General features: G+C 35.3%; 1 protein-coding gene across 1 annotated transcript in view; it reads right to left on the bottom strand.

Annotated features, from left to right (window-relative positions):
* Positions 1-24970, bottom strand: part of Ubr3 (Ubr3 ubiquitin ligase) — a 68889-nt gene that overhangs the window by 37949 nt on the left and 5970 nt on the right. Inside the window, exons 2-6 of the mRNA XM_090108895.1 lie at positions 5886-6099; positions 2351-2476; positions 1745-1877; positions 1023-1144; positions 492-633 (exon numbers count right to left, since the gene is read on the bottom strand). Of these exons, the coding sequence (XP_089965021.1) occupies positions 492-633; positions 1023-1144; positions 1745-1877; positions 2351-2476; positions 5886-6099 (737 nt within the window). The remainder of the gene's footprint in view (positions 1-491; positions 634-1022; positions 1145-1744; positions 1878-2350; positions 2477-5885; positions 6100-24970) is intronic.

The following is a 24970-nucleotide window of genomic DNA, read 5'->3' as shown; positions in this document are numbered from 1 at the left end:
CTACGAGTTTTATCAAAATAATGTACTAAGTATTATACACATTGAAAAGGTCTGCAGAAAAGTCCGCGATGGCATATGTCTATCTCTTATGGATAACCCACAATAACTTTTTTTGTCATTTACTTTTTACGACAAATAATGGCTCATTGTCGATGCGATTTTAACCAATACAGCATTAATCCTTAACCAATTAAATACCTTGAATACATTGTTCCTTTAATATAGATCTATATGGCCCTTTACACCGTATGATTTAAGTGAATATTTTCGAAGATATTACAGATTTAAAAATTGCGGGACGTAGCGTTTGCGGCGGTACCGGCCGGCCGCCCGGCTATCTATTTTACACCCGTGCGAAGCCGGAGCGGGCCGCTAGTTCAAATATAAATTACAAATCCCATTTATCTTAAGGATCAAAAAAATAATAAAATGACTTGTAAATTTTTTTTTATTTATTTTTATAATATAAATAAAGATGTCATTTTATTTACCTTATAATCTTGGTCGGGCAGCATGTTCAACAGCAAACAGACCACGTTCTGCGGGAACTCGTATTTGAACGTCCAGAATATGAACTCGTCGAGCAACGTCTTGTGCTGCAGTCGAGGTGCTAGCGCTGGTAGGTGCCGGTATCTAAAGTAACAAATTGACCAATGTTATAAATAAGTCATATTTTATTTACCTATCTAATATTGTGTTAAAAACAAACACTTTTTGTTGTTTGTATTTAACTATTTACAATAATATCAGAGAAATTATAAACACTCATTCCTAACTCACGTAAGATGATAGTGAGTACAGAAAAGGGATGTAAATTGTGTAAATAATTTACGAAAAATTGTATATGTATGTATATAATTTTGTTTAAAAAAATATTACTCATTTGTTAGTCCAGACGCACACATTCTGTTTCTTGATTAGGCATTGTAATTTGGACACGATACTATAGATTCTTTGTTACCTTAGCGTAAGTGTAATCTTATTTTTACACAAAATATAACAATCTATTTAGTGGAACTCACTCGTCGGGCGGCTCGGGCGCGGGGAAGCTGTCGATGGCCCTCTCGTACATGCGGTTGGAGTCCGCCATGTAGCGCCCGTACTCCGTGTCCGGGAACGGGCCTTCCACCAGGTTGCGGTACATCTGCAAGTTCATATTTATGTTATTTATTTATTTAATTACTAGCTGACCCAACACGCGTTGTTCTGTCACGCGCGAATTGTAAAACGTGTTATGAGTTTTTCTGAATTTTATTATTTATTGGCAAATTTTTCTTAAATTTTCCTACGTACGATTCTTCTCCTAACAATAACACAACAAAAAAATAATTATCGAAATATCGGTCTACCCGTTCACGCGTGATGCCTTGACCAAGGTAAATAGGGATTCATTTTTATATTTAGAGATATTGTGATATTGTTTATTGCTCTTATGTCGCGTTTACATAGTGAAATTGGATATGCAACATTAAATAATATGGGTGTGTTTTAAAATATTAAATTCATTTCATCCACATTATACCAACGATTTAAGGCTTATGAAACTATCCAAACTTCTGTTGTGAAATTAACGCTTTATATTTACGATTCTGTCTCTGATATTTTTAAGTTAATTCCTTTGAAAAGGAAGAACTAAAGCTGTTATCGGATTTCATAACAATTAGTTTAAGGCGATATTAAATTATCTGCATTGCAGCTTGTAGATAGTCTGAATTATTTGGCTATGCTAATGTATGGTGGTGACCTGCGGGTTGATGAGCGCCTTGGTCATGGCGCCGCGCATGAGGTCGCCCATGTTGTTGAACTCCATGAGCATCTGCACGTAGCCCTCGCACTCCTGCACCGCCACGCGGTAGTTGTCCGAGCTGCCGCCGTCGCTGCAATAGTTACATATAATTAAAGTTAATGTTAATTTTTTACGCAAGTTATGTAGTTGTGAGTCAATAAAAATATTTTTATTTTTGTTTCTGTTTATTTTGTAAGGTGCTGAATAAACATTCTTTCTTTCTTCTTCTAAATTAAATAACAACATTATTACTACCATTAACTAAACATAAACTATTTGACCAGTAAAAGAAAGTACTATATTTAACAACTTGTTAAATCACTAGGCCAGGGGATCACTAAATTAAACCGCACCTAGCGACATCTGTTGGCCGAACATTGCAACTTTGACCTATGATTGAGTAAACAAACTGATATTATCTTTTATACGTGCAGCCCAGCTTCATCTGTCGATAATTGACCGTACCAATTCAGTAACTTTTCAGGGCTACACACAAATCTTTGCTGGAGAACATCAAATGATCCAAAGTATATATAGATACCCAAGCAAAACATCAGTACATACCTGTTTTCCCTAAAGTGCTGTAGAAGCCGCAGAATGAGTCGCGGCATCATGGCCTCTGCGACGCACATCAGTTCGGCGGGCGCGGTGCCCGGCCTCGGGCATTTGTTGCCGTGGTTACTGCAGAAACTGTAAAGAGAAACGATGCCATCAGTAAACAAATAATGGTCCTTTCGATTATTAAAAATAATAAAAGCCAGCTCTACAAATATACGTAGAATGAACAGTCAACAAATGAATCAAAATGAAATTTTTGAAATTCATATCTATCTTTACTTAAAGTCAAAAAAAATATAACTTAATTCAAGAAAGGCTCGTCTTATTTTTATAAAGTTCGAAAGTTTTAACAGTATACATACTGCGGTACTGATCTCTAACTTCAACGCGTTATTATACAAGACAATGATCTGTCGCAAAGTTAAACCATAACAATTACGATCAGCTGTTGCCCGTTGTGCACCATAAAAAAATCTATGGCTCAAATATATTCACACAGCGTAATTGTATGTCATCATAATAAATGTTCGCGTAGGTCAGTTCACAATAACTCCTGGTAGAGATCTGAACACGTGGGCTTATGGCTAACATTAATCACCCGCAGAGCTCGGCTTACTCAAGTGAAAAGATACATTTGTCACGGCGAATAAAGATACTGCTGTATATGGTAGAATGTTGTGGTAGCTTTCAAATGTTGATTTCCCTTAAGAATTTTAAAGGTAGATTGCGAATGGAGTTACTTTTGTCCTTTTTTAACGGAATAAATAAATTTATTACTTTATCTAGCTAAAACATCCCATATTTGCCCGGTACCCCATAATAATCAAATGAACTAGCATAAAAGGAAGTAGCCCTAATCTTCCATGCGTCAATTTATCACGTCATCGTCTACTTCTAATCCTTTTCTGCTAAAATTCAACGAAATAGAATCAAATCGCCAAGAAAAAATGTTATGGCAAACATGTCTTAAAATTGGACCCTTGACGAGGCCGGGCTATATGTCTCTAACATTTTTACAATAAACTCCAATTTAACTCGATAAATCAAAAACAGTTTCAATTTGTTTTCACCCTAATCTTCATTCATAATAATAAAATTTGGCACATTCGAGCTGCGGTACGGTGCTGCGACACTGCGTAATCCCATTTTGTCACGTTGCCAAACTGTGCCGAGTTACACAGTTATCTCTATTTAGACGAGGCTGGAGGCAAAGGTTAAGGTTAGTTACGACTTACGAGCCTATTGTTCCTTCACCTTCCGGGAAACTCTATTCTTAGATACTAATGTTTTATATGCTAACAGTTTATGGAGCTCTACGCTTTGTATATGTTGTGGCAAAAGCGAAACGAGTCAGTATTAATTGAAGATGAATTTTCCACAGCGGAAATGTCTTAGATATATTATAGTAGGTACATTGAATTCAATAAGAACGCAATGGAAAGAGGAATTCTATTAATAGTACTGGATAGCTAAATTCTCCAACAAATATTGAACTTCGCACTTTCATACAATCTTATCTAAGAACAATTTCATCAATCGCGACTAACATTATGAAAAATAGGCAACAATTGAATATGATAATAAACAATAATTCACCAATTAAGAAAAACATAACCTACTCAAATTGAAAGTTCAGCTTTAACAAATATTTATTAGTGCTGGTGTGGTTAAACCATAATTTTCAGGATAGTCAGTTTAGGCAGGTTACTTTATTCTTCTGAATGTTTTCATAAATGATCACGTTCCTCAAGCCTTCCTATTACAATAGCAATTACCCCAACTCTATTGAGTGCTTTTAATAAACAGTTACATCCCTCCGCTTGCCTATAACAATAGCCTACACTAATAACTATTTACATGTCGACGCAATGGGCAACATTGGCATGGTGTTACGGTGAAGGTAACGGCGGGGCTGTTTGGTCGGTGACCGCGAATGACTCTGTTATGCAACCGCCATTTTTAATTAAGACTTACCTTTACTATACGAGGTAAACAATATTGTTTTTTATTTCAAATTCGTTGTACAATAGTAGCCAATTAAGAGTATATTAATAATAGTAAGAAAAATAATACATGTATTAAAATGTGGATATTCCTGTAAACATTTAACAATCTCTTTCTTTTTGAAGTCAATTATCACAGTTTTCGATACGGAAATTGTACTTTGTGATCAATGTAAATGATGTCTACAATCATTATTATCACATAATACTCTTTAATCTGCTTAATAATAAAGTTGCAAAATGAAATAACGATAAATATAATTCTAATACCATCAGACGTCGGGGAGAAAATGTGATAGGTATATTTAATAGGAGGATCCAAAGCGATATTAAAAGATCGTGATATAAGCTTGTATCAAGGTTTCTCATACATTAAGCTTATACAGCGATGACAATAATGTTCGTAACGTGTTCTTTACTGGGTGTATCTTGGCTAAAAATACACTTTTATTGCCTTCATCGATAATTACTGAAGATAATAATTAATAATTATAATTAATTGATACATGGAAATTGGCGCCGCTTAGGAATCATAAAATAACTAATAATATATTCAAAGGATATATAACCGAGTGTAATCTGTTCTTTCTTAGTGGGTATATCATCTGATAATAAATGCGACAGTCTACATAAAAAGGTTAAGGATCTTGCTGGAATCAAGACATAAGATAAAGCTCAGTTATCAAGCTTTTTAACATACCTAGACAAGAAAGAGCCGAGAACAAAAATATCTAATTTCAATACAAAACTAAGTAGCCATCTGTGTGCGAACAAAATATGTGATGTGAAGTATCACCAAGCTGATAACAACACTCTCCTTTTCCTATTTCCTTTTAAATACTGTGTAATCTCTATCTATTGTAACTATTATCACAAGTGGCTTGTCTTATTCGTTTAGATACCATCTAATTTGCATAGTTAAGTCGTCCAACGCGCGATTAAGCATCAATTAAGAACCATATCTCAGATAGCGCAGTTTAGCATAAACAGCGGACATAAAGTATCACACAAACATGCTCGTAAACGCTATATTTACAATACGATCCCTTCGCTAGTCCCGCGTGGGCCTCCGCTCGCCGCAGGGCTAATGCCGGGTGACGGCATCCCGCCCACGTGAACGACTTCCACTACCTACTGCCCTTCGGTTCGCTTGTTTTGTATACGATTACGCTAGAGACGCGAAAACTGAGTTGCTGGGAAATTCCTCGTTTAGGATTGCATTATTTTAAGTAATCTTTTGGCGCAATAACTAAGCCTCGTTCGTGTATATTTTCCTTAAAAGCAAGGATCACACATAAATATGATCACTTCAAGTGACGAGCAAACTATGGACCTTAAAAGAGCAACTATGGAGTTTCTAGCCGGTTCTTCTCCATCGATACTGCTTTCCGAATCGGTGGTAAATGTAAAAAATGTTATAACGATTCAAAATTGCTTTTAAATGAATAAATAAATGTTTGAGTTTGATGCATCTATTCCTTCCCCCCAAACGCCAAGCTGCCAACAGACACCAGTTGCAGTGCGGACTCAGAACTCACCCGTCCTCCTTCATGACGGACTTGTCGCCGCAGTCGCACGCGCCGCCCGCCTGCGACAGGAACATGTTGAAGTCGTGCGTCGAGTGGTCGCCGCGGTGGAAGCACTCGCGGCAGATGGACATGCACGGCGAGATGCCGCACGTGCGGCACCGGTACGCGACCACGCGCGGGATCCACACCAGACCGCATTTGTCGTGCTTGTCGTAGCTGCGCACTGCAAAGAGAGATGGCCATTATTTAGTTAAACTTGTTTTTATTGACATGATTTATGGTAGTAGTTGATACACACATAATTTAAAAATACGTAGTAATTCTAAAAATATGTAAATGGACTAAATGGAACCTAATCCATGTTACACAATTAATCAATTGCATTACATCCAAATCCGTGAACTGCAAATAATTGCACAACTGCAATTCACTTTCTGCGATTTTTAAAAAGAAAAAACGGATAGGTAGCGCAGGGTTTCGTTAATTAACTAAACTTACGAAAAAAATGATACGAAAAGCTCGTGCAACTTCCATGGTAAAGTTCATTTGCAAGTGATCTATTAACACTATCATAACACTGACACAAAATAATTGATAGCGTAATAAAATGATAATATTGCGCAATTAAAGAAACGATTAACTTTACGATCTACTAAGCTCTAGGGCATTTTGATGTGCGCATTTCCTGAACGATTCATCCGAGCAGTTGGAGCTGTGTTGGTCCGCTGGCGTGTACTGAACCGAGAAATCTTTGCTTACTTCATCATACACCTACTCCATACACGCTCAGTTTTTATAATATGTAGTGTTTATAATTGTTGAAAAAAACAGGTTCGTTTATGTTTTAAGTTCAAAACATTACAATAGTTAATGTAATAGGAAGGAATATAAAATTAAACATAAACAAAGATTAGAAATCGATACATATACATAGGATATTAATTAAAATATAAGCAAAGGTTGATTTTTTTAAATCCTTATAATCGTACGTAGCTCGAGATGTTGGATTTGCAACTGGGTTTAAATCCATACTAATATTATAAATGCGAAAGTACTCTGTCTGTCTGTCTGTTACTCAATCACGCCTAAACTACTGAACAAATTTGCATGAAATATGAGGTATGGAGATATTTTGATACCCGAGAAAGGACATAGGCTACCTTTTATTGCGAAATATGTACCACGGGCGAAGCCGGGGCGGACCTCTAGTATTTAATAAACCATTATTTATATGATAAGTTTCCAGATAAATGACTAACTTCTTCTAAAGAAATGTAAACATGTTTAAATTTTATAGCTATGAGTCTTAGTGGTTACATTAAATTAGATATCTATGGAGGCTAATGGAAGGAAATTACATGTATAACATCATCAATATTATGGATATTTGTCAAGGAAAATCCGGCAAGATTTGATCGCTTGTAGTATCATATTACAACAAAAACAACATTGTTTACTTATTGAGCTTAAAATATCAAAACAAAAAATTTAATTTTCCAATATAGGTAGGTACCTATTTGTTTTTTTTATGACTAACAATAACAACCTCATCCAATTGCAGATAAACCGTTGAACACACTATGATCTTTATATTACTTATATTACAAGCTTATTTAATTATTTTCGCGTCCCCAAGTTTGCAGACATGTCTTGGTATTTCGGTAACCGGCCGGCCGCGGCGGCGCGGGCGGCCGGAGCGTTGACTCGCGCGGTTTTCCGCGAGCGCGTGCGTTGACCCCCAACAGCTGATGACCACGTGCCTCCCTCCCCTACGAGGGAACACGTTCCGAGAATAAACCCACTTTTTCCCCACCCGATGACTAATTGACTGCTTCTTTATACTTGATTATTTATCGCGTATGCACCTCCGTGTTTTCGAAGCGTGCAGTACAAAGCAATTGTTTGATCAGTATAAATCATTTTGCAATACCGTATTGTAATGGCAATGTATTGAAGTAATTTGGTAGCAATAAAAACAAGAAGAACATCTAACCTTTCTGGCTTATTTATGATTTGTTAAAGTTGTGTTTTGATAACATACGATATTATTACAAATCTATAATGATATTACATGTGTAGTATTTTTAATTTCTATAAATACGAATTATTTTCCACTCATATTTAATTGCTATAATAAGCATAATATATAATATATATAAAATGTATACCTATAACTACATATGTACTTCACAATATTGCAATTTTAATATTGGCTTCCATGCATACCAGTCACACCGACAAGTAAGTAAATAAGTACCAAATAGTTAATGAACCAACAATAACAAGGAACGAGGCCTCGTGCGCACAATCATGATTAGACAAAAATCGGTTGGTTTTACAAATTCGCAAGCGATCTGTCTGTGATAATAGATTCGCTTTACACCGCGGGTTTTCCCAACAAAGAGCACGTTGGAATGACCATTGATGTCAAATCTATTTAAGGACGTGTATCTTTTTTTTTTTTTTTTTTATTCTTACTTTATTTAAAAGGGGTTTTGTCAACAGTTGACAATGTCACCCCCGTAAAAGCAAATAACACGATATTAGCAAGATATTAGCATTAGTAGAGTGTCGTAAGGCATAAAAATGGTCAAACCTCGGAACCCAGGGCCAGTCAATGAATCTGTATATCAAGTATGAGACTGCATTATTAAAACCTGAAATAAAAAAGTTAAAAAGAAAAAAATGACCGATCTCGATTTACAACAATTTTTAACAACAATTTACTGAAAAATGAGAGGCGGAAGGGGGAAAAAGTGTTTATAGTGAAAAATTTAATTTTATTTGTAATAAATTATATGTGCAGAGTAACTTCAATGTTAATTTATTAGATTATCGTAAAAAATAAGTTACAAAAAAAATTTATCATTAACTATACACATTGTTACATCATTGTACATTATTGTTGTCGTCGTCGATCTCGTTGATATAGATTGTAGGTGAAGGATTAGTGCAGCTGTCACCATTGCATTCTAAGCAAGCTGCAGTGCAGTTTAATCCACTTTTCCTGCACCCACAAGATGCTCCACATCCTGTTTTTCATGAGCTTCTTTTTCACAAAAGAAGCACCTAGTTTTCCAATCAAAATCAATTGAAGTAGCTGTTCAAAGCTTTTTTTTAGGTGGAGAGCATGCAGATGTGGTGTTCTTTTTTTTTTAATTAAGAATTAATGCATCCTTTATTAATATATTTTTGTCTGCATACCGAATGCACGTAGACAAAGTCGCGAGTATTTATATACTGAGAAAGTCCATCCCCTCTTTTCGCAGATGCAGCTTTTAATGATGATATGCCTCTAGTGACTTTTATAATATCTCCTAGTTCAGAGCTTAATTCAGAACTAGATCCGATTTTATCACAAATGAGCTTCATCATTGCTTGTACATCAATACTGGATGGTTCACCCATTGCGACACGTGGCTGCAACAACAAATATTAGTAATATTAATAACTAACTTTTACATAATTAATGATTTATATTATTAAATTCTACTATTTTATTCTAACTTTTAACATCGATTTATTACAAAATATTTATAACTGTTTTCAAAAGCATGTAATATAAATGAAATACAAATACTTACAATTTATGCCACTATTTTCAAAGTTTTTAAAACTCAGTAATGTTGAGTAATTAACTTTTATCACACTCACTGCACAATAATATAAACATTAATTTTTAATAAACAAAAATCTGAAATAAATATTTTTCGGAACGAAAACAATAGCTACGTATTAAGTTTAGCAAGTTATAACGTCGTGTACTATCCTGTGAGGGCCCGCCATGAATAATACCGAACAGCTGCTGTTATCCCCTCTATTCTCCAACCCGACCTTCATCGGTATATCTGCAGTCCCTAAAGATCCAAGATCAAGTTTTCAAGTTTGTAATAGTTGTTCTTTTTAAAATATGACTTTAGACTAATATAAATCAATGAAAACTCCAAAAAATTAATAATTGTTTATAATAATTATTAAAAAATTGAGAGCGCGAAAAAAATTTTTTTTAACATTTTTCTATATACTATTAAAAACATATTTTCAAGGTTTATATTAAGATTCATTGACTGGCCCTGGATTCCGAGGTATAAACCTTACGGCGCTCCACTACATACATAATAAAAATTAACTACTACCACCCAAATATAGTTTTATCAGCATCTTTGCTTCTCGAGAAAGAGGAAAAGCCAAGATGCTGTTACACCATCCCAGATTTAAATCACTATCTATATTAATATTGTACATTAATTGAGATCGTAAGGCCTCATTCCGAACACATTCCGTCAAAATATGTGTAACATCATCAATGACATCACATTCTTGGCAATTAGGAGATGTACTTAGCTTTAACAGAAATTTAAACTTATTTGACGGGATGTGCCCCGAACGAAGTCTCATCAAAATAACAGAATTTTTCCTATTACATTTATCAGAATCGAACCAGGGCGATGTAGGAGGCTGACACTGAATCGTCCTATACCAAATACCTTTTGTGAGTGAGCGCTCATTAAAATATTCATGCCATAAATTACGACACATTTTTTTTGCACAGGAAAGTACTTCGGAATAAACCGGTAGACTATTAAATAATACTCCGTCACTAATTGCCTGCCTAGCCACAGTGTCAGCCTCCTCATTGCCCGGGATGCCTACGTGTGAAGGAATCCACTGGATAACTAAGGTTTTATTTTGGGATTGAAGTTTACAGATGGTGTCTAGAATAGTGTAGGCTATCGGAAACCCTCGACCTCTCGAAGGTAGCCGAGCCAAGTGTAACAAAGCACTTTTTGAGTCAGATAAAATGACAAGGTTATTGCAATCCACCGTTGACATATAAGACAACGCTTCCAAAATCGCAACTAACTCACAGTGCATAACAGATAAATTAGCATTTATCTTTAACGCAAGGCGTGTATTTTTTTGTGGGTCATAAAAAGCTGATCCACATCCATTTTCATCCTTTGAACCATCTGTAAACAACTTATAACATGTATTATAATTTTTAAATAAATATTCTGAACATATGCTTTTAATATTAGCCTTACATAGTTTGCTTTTACTCATATTCAAACCTTCAATAACAACACAGATATTCCCAGAAATATCAAAGTAATTCATCCATTTGTCTAATGAGAAATAGTCTAAAAGTGAGTTTGAAGCTACGGGATTATTGCAAAATTTACGGTGAGTTTCTATTAACAGCGGAATTTTTTTACGTCGCCAATAAGAGTCTAAACAAAGGGAATCCAAATCCTCTAAAACCTTGTACGTGGGATTATTTTCAATAGATCTTGATTTCAAGTAAAATTTAGCAGCTAGATATTTTCTACGTATTTCCAGTGGCTGTATACACAGTTCACTTTCCATTACATGAATTGGCGTACTTCTAACAAACCCTCCGATAACCCTCATTGCCTGGTTTTGAATTTTAGTTAGTTTATACAAATGGCTTTTAATACTATTATCATACAGGAAACTACAATAATCTAGTCTGCTTCTTACAATCGATAAATAAAGACGTCTAAGGTGTTTCGGGTGGACCCCCCACTTCGCACCTGCCAAAACTTTAAACGTATTCAGAAATTTAAGAGTCTTCTCCTGAGTTTCATTTATATGTCGGCCCCATTTTAGTCTTTTGTCTAGCCACAAACCTAGGTACTTAACGCTGTCTACTTGGCTTATCTCCTGATTATTAATTTTTAAAATAATATTATTATAATTACTGTTCCTACACTGACTCCTTGAAAAAACACAAAATTTAGTCTTTCTTTGAGAAACATCCAAACCAATACTAGATATTATTGTACAGAATGTATCCAAGGCCGTTTGAACTAATTGAGCTAATACATTAATATTTTTGTGGCTAGCATAGATAACAAAATCGTCTGCGTATTGCGATACAAATACATTACGAAGGCTATTACAGATATCCATGGTGGCGACATTGAATAGTAACGGGGAGAGAGGGTCACCCTGTGGCAATCCAACTCCAGCTGTACGAGTGATAGATTCTGATCCAATTTCGATCGATAGCCGCCTTAGATGTAACATCTCCCAAAGATAACCAGAAATCAATGACCCCACATTATGTTTTTGTAGTGCCTTTATTAAACTTACTAGACATACATTATTGTAAGCACTATTTATATCCAAAAAACACGCTACCGTTAAAATTCCCTTAGAAAAACCACTCTGAATCCGTGAAACCAATCTAGTCAAGTTATCAATACAAGAACGCGATCTTCTGAAACCTACCATCTCTTCTGGAAATTTAAGAGATTTCTCGAAATACCATTCTAGACGACGGTTTATAATCGTATGCAAAATTTTACACAGGCAGGAGATTAAGGCTATGGGTCTTTTATCCGAGGATTGACTATTTTGTACGCCAGGTTTCGGTACAGGAACTACTTTGACGTCTCTCCACTGATTCGGAACAAATTTATCATTTAAAAATCTATTAAATAATATGACTAACGTAACGGCACCGGTTTCCGACTAGCCTCCTCTATCCGACCATTTTGATTTTTATTTGATAAAACGTTTAAAATACGCGCGACACTCATGAAACGGAAGGCTTTCGATCCAATCACTTATCGTACGTCATTTGTAAAAAATTGGGTTTAAAATTTTAACCGACATTTCGTCAATCCAACAAAAGCTAGGCGAGGGTGTAGTTTGTATTGGATTGAATGCGAAAAAAACATAAAACGGTGAAAATAAACATGTGGATTTTTACGCTAAATACTTTGATAAGTTTGTGGTTAATTTACTTTAAACGTTTTATTGGTGTTTTATATTATTAATTTTAAAATATACATGCAAAGATAGCGTGTTTTTATACGTTTTTTTGGACAAATAATTATGGACGGAATGAGGAGCTTGTCAAAATAACAACATTCCGAAATCCGACCGAATCGGTCGGTAAAAGGAATTTCGCACTTTTTAAAAGAAGGTAATTTTCTATTATGCATGTTGTTTTGTGGAGGTTTCGTATTAAGTTATTTATTCTAAACGCTATGCTTATATACAACACCTGTATGCGACCAATGCTAACTTTTATGGATTATTTGTAATATTCGTTTTAAATGACACTCTTTTTTGATTTTTTTGTTTTTCATTTACAAAGACCGGTCTGGTTTAAAAACCCTATATTTTACGTTTATGACACATAATTGCATAACTACGAAATTGTGAGATCTTTATAAGTGTACATATGAAATAGAAATGAACTAAAAATGAATATCAATTTCGGTTTAGAGGCTTTATTACGTAAATGTAGGTTTGGTCGGAATCTAGGTGCTATTTATTTCCCTGTTTCCGTCCAACTGGGTTGCTTTTGCTTGCGCTGTGCTTGAGTGAAATTGCATGCGTTTCAGGTCATCATCATGAGTGATAAAAAAGAGGCTGAAGTATTCTCATTAGCTGAAATAATACTTTTGGTGAAATGGATTTTAGAATTGGGCAAAGTAGTCAATGGGACATTCTAAATTAGTGTGGATGACCAGTGAACTACTACAGTCTAACATAGAGTTAGTTTTTGTTATTATAATAAATGCTCAAATATTATTTAAAACTAGCGGTCCGCCCCGGCTTCGCCCGTGGTACATATTTAAAATATCTCTCCATAAGAACCATCCTCGTACTTCAAATAATATAATAAAAAAAGAATTATCGAAATCGGTCCACGCGTGATGCAGTGAAAAGACGAAACGGGTTTTTACGAATTTCCATTGTATTTCTATTATCATAAAGTTGATTTTAGTAGAAAATATTTGGCTGGTCGGAATCTAGCTACTCAGTGGTCGGAAACACGCGCATTTGTACTCAGTCGGTCGGAAAATGGTGCTTTCAGTTAATTTCCAGTCGTGACAGTTAAAATCCAAATTTAAGTAATAAAAAGCCATTATGAAATACAATTATGTGCATATTTTAAAATATAAGTTCGTAATCTTTCATAATATCATTTTTTCTTATGACCTCTAGAGTATTTAATTTATCTTTTAAAGGATTCATTTAGCCGTATCAATCAGTGGTCGGAATTCGGTGCCATTACGTTAGTATTTTCTGAGCAGATTCTGGCAGGTGACTTATCATAGAATACGATATGTCATCCATTCCAGGCGCAGTGTCTGATATCTTGATTGAATTTTTCAATTCCTGTAACGAAACCGGCAGTGACAACTCAGGATTATTCCCACCAAAATCAGGAACCGTAGGTGTAACGTAATCAGGTGCTAAGGAGCATAGCAGAGCGTCGGCTTTCTCACGAGTTAAAATATCTCTCGACGCTTTATAACCTTTAATCCATTTAATCTTGGACCACATTTCACCGGCATTTGTTACTTCATCAATACTATCGCAAAACCGCCTAAATGATTTAGTATTGCAATCGCGAATCAGTCTTTGTGCCAAACTAATCTTAGCTTGTAAAAACGTAAGATTGTCCGGTGTAGGATTTCTTCTAAATGCTCCTAATGCTTTACGACGCTCCGCTATGGCCCTTGAAATTTCCTGATTCCAGTATGGTTTAGGGGTGAATTTTCGATGATGAATTGGATCCTGGAAAATCTTTTTACAGGGAATTGATAACTGGGCTGCTCTATTTATAATATTTATAAAATCATCATAAGCAGATTGATGATTGTCATCAAGACCAAAATTAACAAGTGACTCCTCAATATAATTACGGTATTTATTCCAGTCGGCCAGCTTAAAGTTTCGTCGAGCTTTACAACTGCTAACCCTCTCGATCTCTGTTTTAATTTTAATCATAAGGTGATCACTTCCTAGGCTCTCATTTAAAACTGACCAACTAAAATCAAATGCTACGTCCGCAGAGAGAAAAGAAACATCAGGAGAAGACTTTTGTGCTGAACCATTAACCAGTTTGATTCTAGTATGGGAACCATCATTTAGATATATATAGTTATTTTCTATTAATGAGTCAAATAATTGGTTACCTCTAACATCAGACTTAGTTGACCAATTTGTGTGATGTCCATTTAAGTCGCCAGCAATAAGGGTTTTTCGGTTACCTAAAGAAAAAATTTGATCCCAATCACTAGTTGAAGTTCTAACATTTGGAGGGCAATAAATAGAAAAAATATTTTCGAGATTTTTACAATTTAAAACTTTAACGTGAATCATTTCTATCTGGGTGTTATGTAGCTGTGTACTGCATAACTGTGATTTAATAGAATTGTGCGTAAGAATTGCGACCCCTCCATAACCGTCAGCCCGGTCCAATCTGAATATGTTGTATCCACTTATACGGAATGAGCTGTTTGGGATCAGCCAAGTTTCACTTAATATTGCTATGTGAATCTTTTCTTGAGTTAGCAAGCTCTCAAATTCTTTTACTTTATGACGAATGCTCTGTGCATTCCACTGAAGGACACTTATTGAGATCCGTGAGCTGCTGGAGTCCATAACTGTTTAATAAGATTACAACAAGAAATATCTCCGATATACTGCATGAATAAAGTGAAAACTCCATCAAGAAATATACTTAAACAGTCCTTAATCTTCTCAAACCACGTCCCTTCTTTAGCTTCAAAAATTTTATCCTTTAATTTTTTAAGAAGAATTCGCCAAGATATTTGTTCAGATTTTGACTTGGAATTTCGATCTGTATTCTCTTCCAATTTGCTCTCATTCTCACTCGCCTCGGAAACTTGTTCAAGTACATCCTCAACCATTCTTTCTTCATGTGTGCGTTTAGGAATTTTGGTCTTTTTTACGGATCTTTTCGGAGTTCTTTTTGTTATGCTAGCATACGTGGGTATTTCTGACCCTCCCTGTGATACGGTTCCCGGTTCGGGTATACTTGAAGTGCAAATGCCTGACTCATTTGCAATTATTGGTGAGTCCTCTTCTGAGTCCAAATCAATAGGTGATGGAACCACATATAAGGTAAGTGCACGCTTGTAAGTACAATTAAATTCAGTCATCAGTTCCCTGACTTTTTTCTCTTTTCTAAAAACAGGGCATATTTTAGCCATAGCCATGTGTCTTCCATTACAATTATTGCAAATAAATTTGGTAGTTGTACAGTTAGCGTGATACCCGGAACATTTTGGACATATTGTTCTGAAAGACGTGCACATTTTTATTGTGTGGCCAAAGCGCCAACAGCGTGAGCATTGTGTGACGGGGAAAGTAAAAGGGGTAACGCGTGATCTAGTGTCATAAACATATACATATGCCGGCAAGGAAGCACCCTTAAATGATAATCTGACTGATTCACTTATTTCCCAGCGTCCGTCGTTTGTGTTTTTACGCTTTAATCTTTTCGCCGATAATATAACCGCACTTGTGCATGAAAGGCCCTTCATAATTTCTTCTTCACTCAATTCTAAGTCAACATTGTTTATGACTCCGTACGATTGATTTGTTTCTAACGTCTTATAGCACTTATACCCGTTCTCGTTAAAAGTTTTGGACGTAACAAAATGTTCCGCACTTTCCTCATTATTAAATTGGACCAAGACTTTGTACGAATTTATGTATTTAACTCGTATTACATTTTGCACATTCTCTGATTTTAGTATTTTTGCTAGCCCAAATTGTTTCGGCAGCTTCTCTGTACATGTCAAGCAAACCTCTATTTTGTCTTCCGGTATTATCTCCGTGTCATTTATTACATCCGCACGACCAAATCTCTTCGACTTTCTTGTTACCGTAGTCCAAATCTCTTCAGAGTTTAATTCCCGACCTCTTTTTGGAGGTCGCTCCTGATCCACATCACCACTTAAAATTCCAGATTCTCTCGTCAACTCACTCTCAATAAACTCGTTTCCCCTCATCTCACTACTCTCTGTCACATCTCCCTCAGCACGCGAATATTCTTCATTAACAACGCTATCCATAATTGAATTTATTATTAATAGGAATAAGAATGCACATGATTAGTCGAAGCAAGCGCGTCGCTCGTGACGGTCGCGTTAAGAATCGAACTATAATAATGATTATTAAATAGGTCGACGCGTCCAACGATAACACGCGCCCGCGCGCAACTGACGTGTATCATTATTTACACAAAAAGGCTAGGTGTGTGAAAGAACAATGGTATCTGTAATTAAGTGTATTGTGTTACTGTAACATTAAGAATAACCAGTCAACACAAAATCATAAAGACGAAATACATTATTGTTTTGTAACTGAATCATGTATTATATAAAATATTTGTATAAACCGTCAAAAAAATAGAAATGACTCACAAAATTCCACCCTCAAAAGCACGAGTCTCTTTTATTACCACATTATCACATAGTCACATACCATCAAATATTATGCTAAAGTACGCTATAATATAAAACGCTTATGCAAGCGAATGCGCGAGGACATACGAGATACGCATGCAAATGCATATAAACAAATAACAAATGTGCATAATAATAATTATAAACCCATAGTTTGACCCGTCTGTTTGGTTTGTAAAGAAAAATACTACAACAGCAATCTCTGTCTTTGAGTAGGATATATAAGTATCTCAGATATGTTTTAAAAATAATAATCAAAGTTAATAAACATTTTAATTTATGTTTATTTTCATAGCAGGTGTTGCGATACACCTATAGCCTATGCCCTATGCCATATTTTTTATGATAATTGATAAGGTATTGTTACTGGTACATTAGTTTTTATAACTTTGCATAAATATCGAATACCTACCACATTAAAACAACTTGAATAAATGAAATGATAATAATGCACATAGATAAAAATACTAAAACGTTATAGCATGGGTATTGTGTGAAGTTTAATTGGCATGTGCTTGCAAGACAATAGGAGAAGGATATCAAGTCGTTAAGTCTCGTTAAAAGCTTTATGACCTATTTAGAAATTCTTCAACATTTAACTTTACTGATTGTATATTTTTATCATATTATTTACATACGTGTCAAAATTATACCTCTTCAATGTGGAAGAGCCACCGTACCTATTGACATTTGTACTTACTATCAGAATTTTATTGTTATACTAGCGGTCCGCCCCGGCTTCGCCCGTGGTACATATTTACGTTTTCTCTACATAAAAACCATCCTCGTACTTCAAGGAATATAATGAAAAAAGAATTATCGAAATCGGTTCAGCCGTTCTCGAGTTATGCGCTTACCAACACATTTTGCGATTCATTTTTATATATAAGATTACTTGTGCAACGTATACTATACGTTTGGACAGTACACATGTACTATGCGTAGTAAGAAATTAATTTCCATTCGACGCAATTCATTAGTACAAGTCATAAACTATGAATTGACGCATTGTCACCTGGTTTAGGGCAATAACACCGGCGCACGAGGCACGGTACGTTTGGTTGGCTGCGCGCGCGCACGCGACCAACAATTATTGCGCTGTGCCTGCACAATCATTAATACCATTTCAATGTATGATGGCCACCTGTGTATGAACCTGCACTGCTTTTGAATAGGACAATAGCGAAATTATCGCTTAAATCTAGTCGTTGTTTCGGACAATATCAATGATGTAAACTTTGTGATAGGATAGGTCCCGATTCGAGAAATCTAATGTCGATAAACAATTTATTTTCAACCCGACACTTGTCGAAGATGTGGATTTTAAAACAAGAATTTTCATGAATAAAAAAAATACTTCGATGGTAATGATTTCGTTGATTGCTCAACATACAAAACAACCATACCTATTATATGCCAATTGCCAAGGGTCTTAACAACAATTAATTGGGCTAACTTTAACATTGCTCAAAAAGTTTTCCTCTCGCATCAAAAATGACAGCGAAGCGCCCGCGGTACGTCTGGACGAAGCGAAGTACGAACCGTGCCACTGCGCACGCGACTCTACACTACCGCAACAATTATTCCCAGTTTGCTTTGTGGAGTTATTACAATCCAGTTAATTGGCACTTTTTGCCAGTTTTACACAGAACTTACGAATAACTACGTTACAGCTTTTTGTAGAATACAAGTATCTAAATAGTTAGCTAAAGAGTTAAATGCCATCGAACATTTTGTTTTTTACAAAAGTACCTATCTGGAGGTAGGATTCTATCGAAAAACTACACATTTTAAAATGAATAGTATTCACAACATTTATTCATTATATTAATAACTAGCGGTCCGCCCCGGCTTCGCCCGTGGTACATATTTCGCAATAAAAAGTGGCCTATGTCCTTTCTCGGGTATCAAAATATCTCTATACCAAATTTCATGCAAATTGGTTCAGTAGTTAAGGCGTGATTGAGTAACAGACAGACAGTTACTTTCGCATATTTTATAATATTAGTATGGATGTGCTATTTATTAAATAGGTTTGAAGTTGGTGCCGAACATTAAGCACTTAGTATTAAGCCCGTGCACCGACATCAAACCTTTTTAATAAATAGCACATATAAATAATATGTAGTAAATAATAATGTCAAATCTTTTTTATTTCTTACTTTTCCGTTTTTGAAGTCGGTTGTTTTTAACGTAGTTATTTTTATTAGTGAATATTAAGCTTTCCGTGCGATTAGAGCTTTTTATGAAAATTAAGCTCTCCGTGTGATTAGAGCTTCTTGTGAAAATTAAGCTCTCCGTGCGATTAGAGATTTTAGTGAAAATTAAGCTCTCCGTGCGATTAGAGCTTTTTGTGAAAATTAAGCTTTCCGTTCGATTAGAGCTTTTAATGAAAATTAAGCTCTCCGTGCGATTATAGCTTTTTTGAAAATGAAGCCTCCGTGCGATTAGAGCTTTTTGTGAAAATTAAGCTCTCCGTGCGATTAGAGCTTTTTGTGAAAATTAAGCTCTCCGTGCAATTAGAGCTTTTTGTGAAAATTAAGCTCTCCGTGGGATTAGAGCTTTTTTGTGAAAATTTAGCTTTCCGTGCGAATAGAGCTTTTTGTGAAAATTAAGCTCTCCATGCGATTAGAGCTTTTTGTGAAAATTAAGCTCTCCTTGCGATTAGAGCTTTTTGTGAAAATTAAGCTTTCTGTGCGATTAGAGCTTTTTGCGAAAATTAAGCTCTCCGTGCGATTAGAGCTTTTTGTGAAAATTAAGCTTTCCGTGCGATTAAAGCTTTTTGTGAAAATTAAGCTCTCCGTGCGATGAGAGTTTTTTGTGAAAATTTAGCTTTCCGTGCGATTAGAGCCTTTAATGAAAATTAAGCTCTCCATGCGATTTTATGCGGTTATCAATTCGGCGGGTATATTTTTTTTATGTATGTACACCGATTACTCCGAGGTTTCTGAACCGATTTACGTGATTCTTTTTTTGTTCGGTGCGGGATGGTGTCGAATTGGTCCCATTATTTTTTTTTCGGATAGGCCCAGTAGTTTTTATTTTATGAGCATTTTTGTCTGTACTCGATGACTAAGTTGATATGTAGCAAGTAACTTTGATTCACTTCCCGGTAACCGATTCAGCTAAAATTTTGTATACGTATGTAAATTTGATAGCGATGAAACATTATCATGACATGAAGCTGATTTGATGATGGAATCGGAAGGTGGCCATAGGAACTCAGTAATATATTGACTCAACTTTATCGAGTTTGGGCTCGTTTGATTCGTGTTGAAAAATACACTAAAAAGTAATAAATAAAAATAACTGCGTTAAAAACAACCGACTTCAAAAACGGAAAAGCAAGAAATAAAAAAGATTTGATATTATTATTAATTACTACTTGATATTATTGTACATAACTATATTTCGCAATAAAAAGTGGCCTATGTCCTTTCTCGGGTATCAAAATATCTCTATACCAAATTTCATGCAAATTGGTTCAGTAGTTAAGGCGTGATTGAGTAACAGACAGACAGACAGAGTTACTTTCGCATTTTTAATATTAGTATGGATTATTATAGATGCGCATGGAAACTGCACCACTGTTCTTCAAGAAGACCGCATAGCTGATATTTTACTAAATTGAATTAGTTAGTGTGTTTTTAACTTTTTACTATATACCACTAAATTGTGATCTCATTATCAAAAATATTAAGTAATGAAAACAGATTTCTCTCAGTATGGAGTATGGACACACATGATTTTGACCCCTTCAAGGCCAATTGAATAAGAGTCTAACAACGTCCTTATGAGATAAATTGTCCTTCAATCATTCTATTGGATTGATGAAATAATTAAAATCGAAATTTATCCTCATCACACAGTTTTTATAACGCTAACAAACTAGACTACGACAAAACCCATTAAGATAAATTCTGTATTATTAACAAGCAGATGAATATAAAAAGAACCTGACAGAAGACACGTAGTCGCAATTAGCATATCAATACGAAGTACCAAACTATCAATCGCCTAGAGATATGTGTAATTATTATAGTATATTCTTCTCTTTCCGTTTCGACTATTAATTGGTATAATTATATTCGTATTCGGGGAGGCGAGTTAGTCATTGATTGAAAAGTTTCATTGAAACAATATGATATCCGCCGCTCTCAGGCGACATACACAAACAGTAATAACATAAAAGAGCTCTTGAAAAATATAAATTTTACATAAAAAATGTGTAGCAATATAAACAAATAAATTACGTTGTTGGTATGGAATGTAATCACTCAAATTAGAGTATTATGACTGCGATGGGCGTTTTTAATGTGAAATGATAATTTCAATCATAATGAAAGACGTGAAGTGTAAGGAAAGTCAATGACCTCACCTCATCTAACATAAGTGTATGGGATAGAATACAATATTTAACATAATATACCTATTATGTATATCCTTTCTGAAATTTCGCATCACAAATTAAATCGATGCTGATTAAGATTAAAGCTAATGGATATAATATTTACAAATTGATATGTAGTATCATTTTTATCTATGGACCACGACGCGGGCTAACACTAGAGTAAGTACATATCATAAATTTGAAACGAACGTGCAAAATTTTTTTTCGATCCGATGCCAATTGGCTAGCCCTGAGCAAAGCAGATGCTTTTATATAAAACAGTAAATAATACAATAATAAATAATCGGTGGTTACATAAGAGTAACGTTCAAAAAGCCCATCGAGAAAGAAAACTAGTATTTAATCCACATTTTCTTTCCATGTAATGATTAACTTTCTGTTTTAATTCCAATAGCCCGGTTTACACGCACGCTCTTTCGCGCGCGATTCGGCTTTCACGCGGGAAAGTGCGAGCATTTAAACGATGACAGAGAGAACGAGATTGCGCGTCCACTCCGCACACACTCCAACGCGCCATGCTTTCCTTCGTTCAATCGCGCGCGATTATCGTTTACACGCACAATCTTTCCTCTTTCCTCAGCGCGCGTGCTTTCCCGTGTTCAATCCCGCGCACTCAATCACGCGGTAAAGAGTGTGCGTGTAAACCGGGCTAATGCAAAACTAATTTTTCTAATCGTGTTTTTCTTGCGCCTATTTCAAATTATTAAGAATCACTTAAACTTCATTTTCATATAGGTAAACTATGAAGTGATGATGATAAAGGTAATAAAATACTTAAAATACAGGAGTAGTGTTAAGCCCCAGAGATAATAGTTGTTGTTGTTCTCTGTTACAAATTATTACTATTATTTATATAAACAATTTATTGTGTAGGAAAAGTTTAGTAACGTGCGTTCTGATAACACAATGATAATCCGTAATACAATATTCCACATCGGTATGAAAACTTTGCCCATTATACTTTGTGTAAAATGAATGTAAATCTTTATTTGCTAAACTCAAACTCAAACTCAAACTGAGTTTGAGTTTATTTGCTAAACTAATACCATAGACACACAAATACGCCTATGTCAATGTTTATTTTGTATTTAAAAGTAAAACATTTTTGGTTAGAGTCAGTGCCATCATTGAATAGTACCAACTTGTACAAATAGAACCAACATAAATCACGTTAGTTTTTCTAGAAAAATGGCTTTGCGTAGAAATACTGCAGGGGTACAGAAGAATGAAATCCATTTTATTTATCTACACTGGTCATCAAAAAAATCGACCCACCTACACTATGTTTGCTATTTATCGATTATTTCACAAATAAGTCGTCTTAGATTGTTGTATTTTCTTGTAAGGGTCTGATAACATGCTAATCATTATGTTTGTCGAAAATTTTACTGCACTTAAAGATTCTTAACAAATTTTTATACAGAAATACTGTACAGTGTTGATTTGACGGTTTACGGCGGGACAAATTATGCCCGTGTTCCCAGTTCAAAAATGACTTTTTTTGGGATCTCTTGTTCATAACGTTAAGTTTAATAATTGATGCTGTAGTTTTGATAAATTTTGTCTCAATATAATGGATACTACTCTAGCTAAGGGGGCCCAAACTGTGGCTCTACTAAAACAGGGGTTATGTCAACTTGTCGTGGCTAAAAAGTAAAATCTGAGCTGTTTTGCAGTTCGATGAGTTTACCAAAGGTTTCTAGAGAATGGGCAGTATCGATGAAAATATTGATCTGAAAGAAATAGGGCGGCAACTCAAAGGGACGACCCCTAGATAATGTAATCAACTCTACAAAATCGACATCTGTCTGGTGTAGATCTCTAGTGACGCCTGCGTGAAGATAAGGAGGTGGGTATAAATGACAGAAATGTTAGAAGAAGACTTTAGGAGTAGAACCTAAGACCACACCAGCCAGAAACAGGGCCACAATCAGCCACAGCTCATCGACAAACCAGACTTCAATTGACTCGAAATCACGTAAACTGGACTATAGGCCAATGTGAGTCAGTACTTTTGAGTGACAAGATGCGAATGACTTTATATGGTGCTGATAGACGTCTTTATGTCATGCGATGACCAGATGAACGATTTGTTCAGTGCTAGGTAAGAGAAACGGTCGATTATGATGGAGGCTCTGTAAAGTTCTAGAGTGGCATTTCTTTGACAAGACGCACGGAGCTTGACGATAAAAAAATGCTCATTAAATGCTGTTCAATACATTACCGAGGTTTTGGACTATCATATGGTGTAATATGCCGGCTGTATCTGCAAAAACTTTGAGTCTATGCATGATAATGCTCGGAAGCACGTAGAGCGAATCGTGATCCAGTATTTAGAAGAGGTCCGCATTAGAGTTACACTCTGGTTAGCAAAAAGTCTCGATTTGAAACCTACAGAGCTCATGTGAGACAATTAAAAAATAAAGCTTAGAGCTCGTAATTCAGCCCCTACAACAATAGGAGACCTGAAAACCGCCATGAGGGAAGAATGATAACGAATTCCTCAAGAGACCATCAAAATCTTGATTATTTCTTTAAAATGGTGAACGCAGGCTATCATTCCGGAAAGAAGAGAAAGTACTGAGTATAAATTCGATGGAAACATGATCATAAGTTTCATGATTACAAAATAAACTGCATTTGAAATTTAATAAAGAAAAAGCTGAAAATTGAGGATTTTGATCTTTCTTCGAAATTGACAATTTTTTTATGATGTTAATGATTTTATGTGTTTATATTCGTGTAAATATGCTTGTTTAATTAATCAGTTCAGTTTCCAAACAAATTTTTTCTTTAGTTTGTGAGAAAACCGCAATTTTCCGTAAAAATGCAGGTGGGTCGATTTTTTTGATGACCAGTGTAGATATCACGCGAACGAAACCGTGTATGTCATGGATACGATTCACGATTAACCGATCATATTAATAACAATTAAGGATTATTAATTACTACCACTATTTCTGCCAAAGAAAAAGAATTAGATTGCACGATAAGTAATCCAAACAAATAGTCGATGTAGATGTACATAGAAAAGACTGGCAAACATTCCCCGGTTCGATTCCGTCCAGTGAAGCATCACATGCGATACAATCTGCACGGATCATAACTCACGGATTAACTCGACAGCTCATCAATATACACCCTGTGGACTGTGGTAGTGTTAAAGCAACAATTAATGTTTATACAGGCTTTGAAAATAACAACATACTGTTATCATCACTGTGCTGATTAAGTTTTTTTTCTTTTGCGAGAAATAAAAACCGAAGAAAAGTATGAACATCACACGCTTAATAACATAACGCATCACTTAGTTATTGATGAAATGGATTGACCATTCAAGGAAGACGCAAAACAACAAGTAAAATAACTTGGATATCTCCTTGAACTGTTGAATTACGCCACCGTAACAGTATAGCCCG

This window comes from Colias eurytheme, chromosome 13 (assembly GCF_061535395.1).
Source record: "Colias eurytheme isolate Ceu_HAF_F1 chromosome 13, ilColEury1 Martin Lab GWU primary, whole genome shotgun sequence".
NCBI classification, from domain to species: domain Eukaryota; kingdom Metazoa; phylum Arthropoda; class Insecta; order Lepidoptera; family Pieridae; genus Colias; species Colias eurytheme.
Note: the sequence above shows the minus strand (reverse complement) of the source record. Positions and strands in the feature narration are given on the sequence as shown.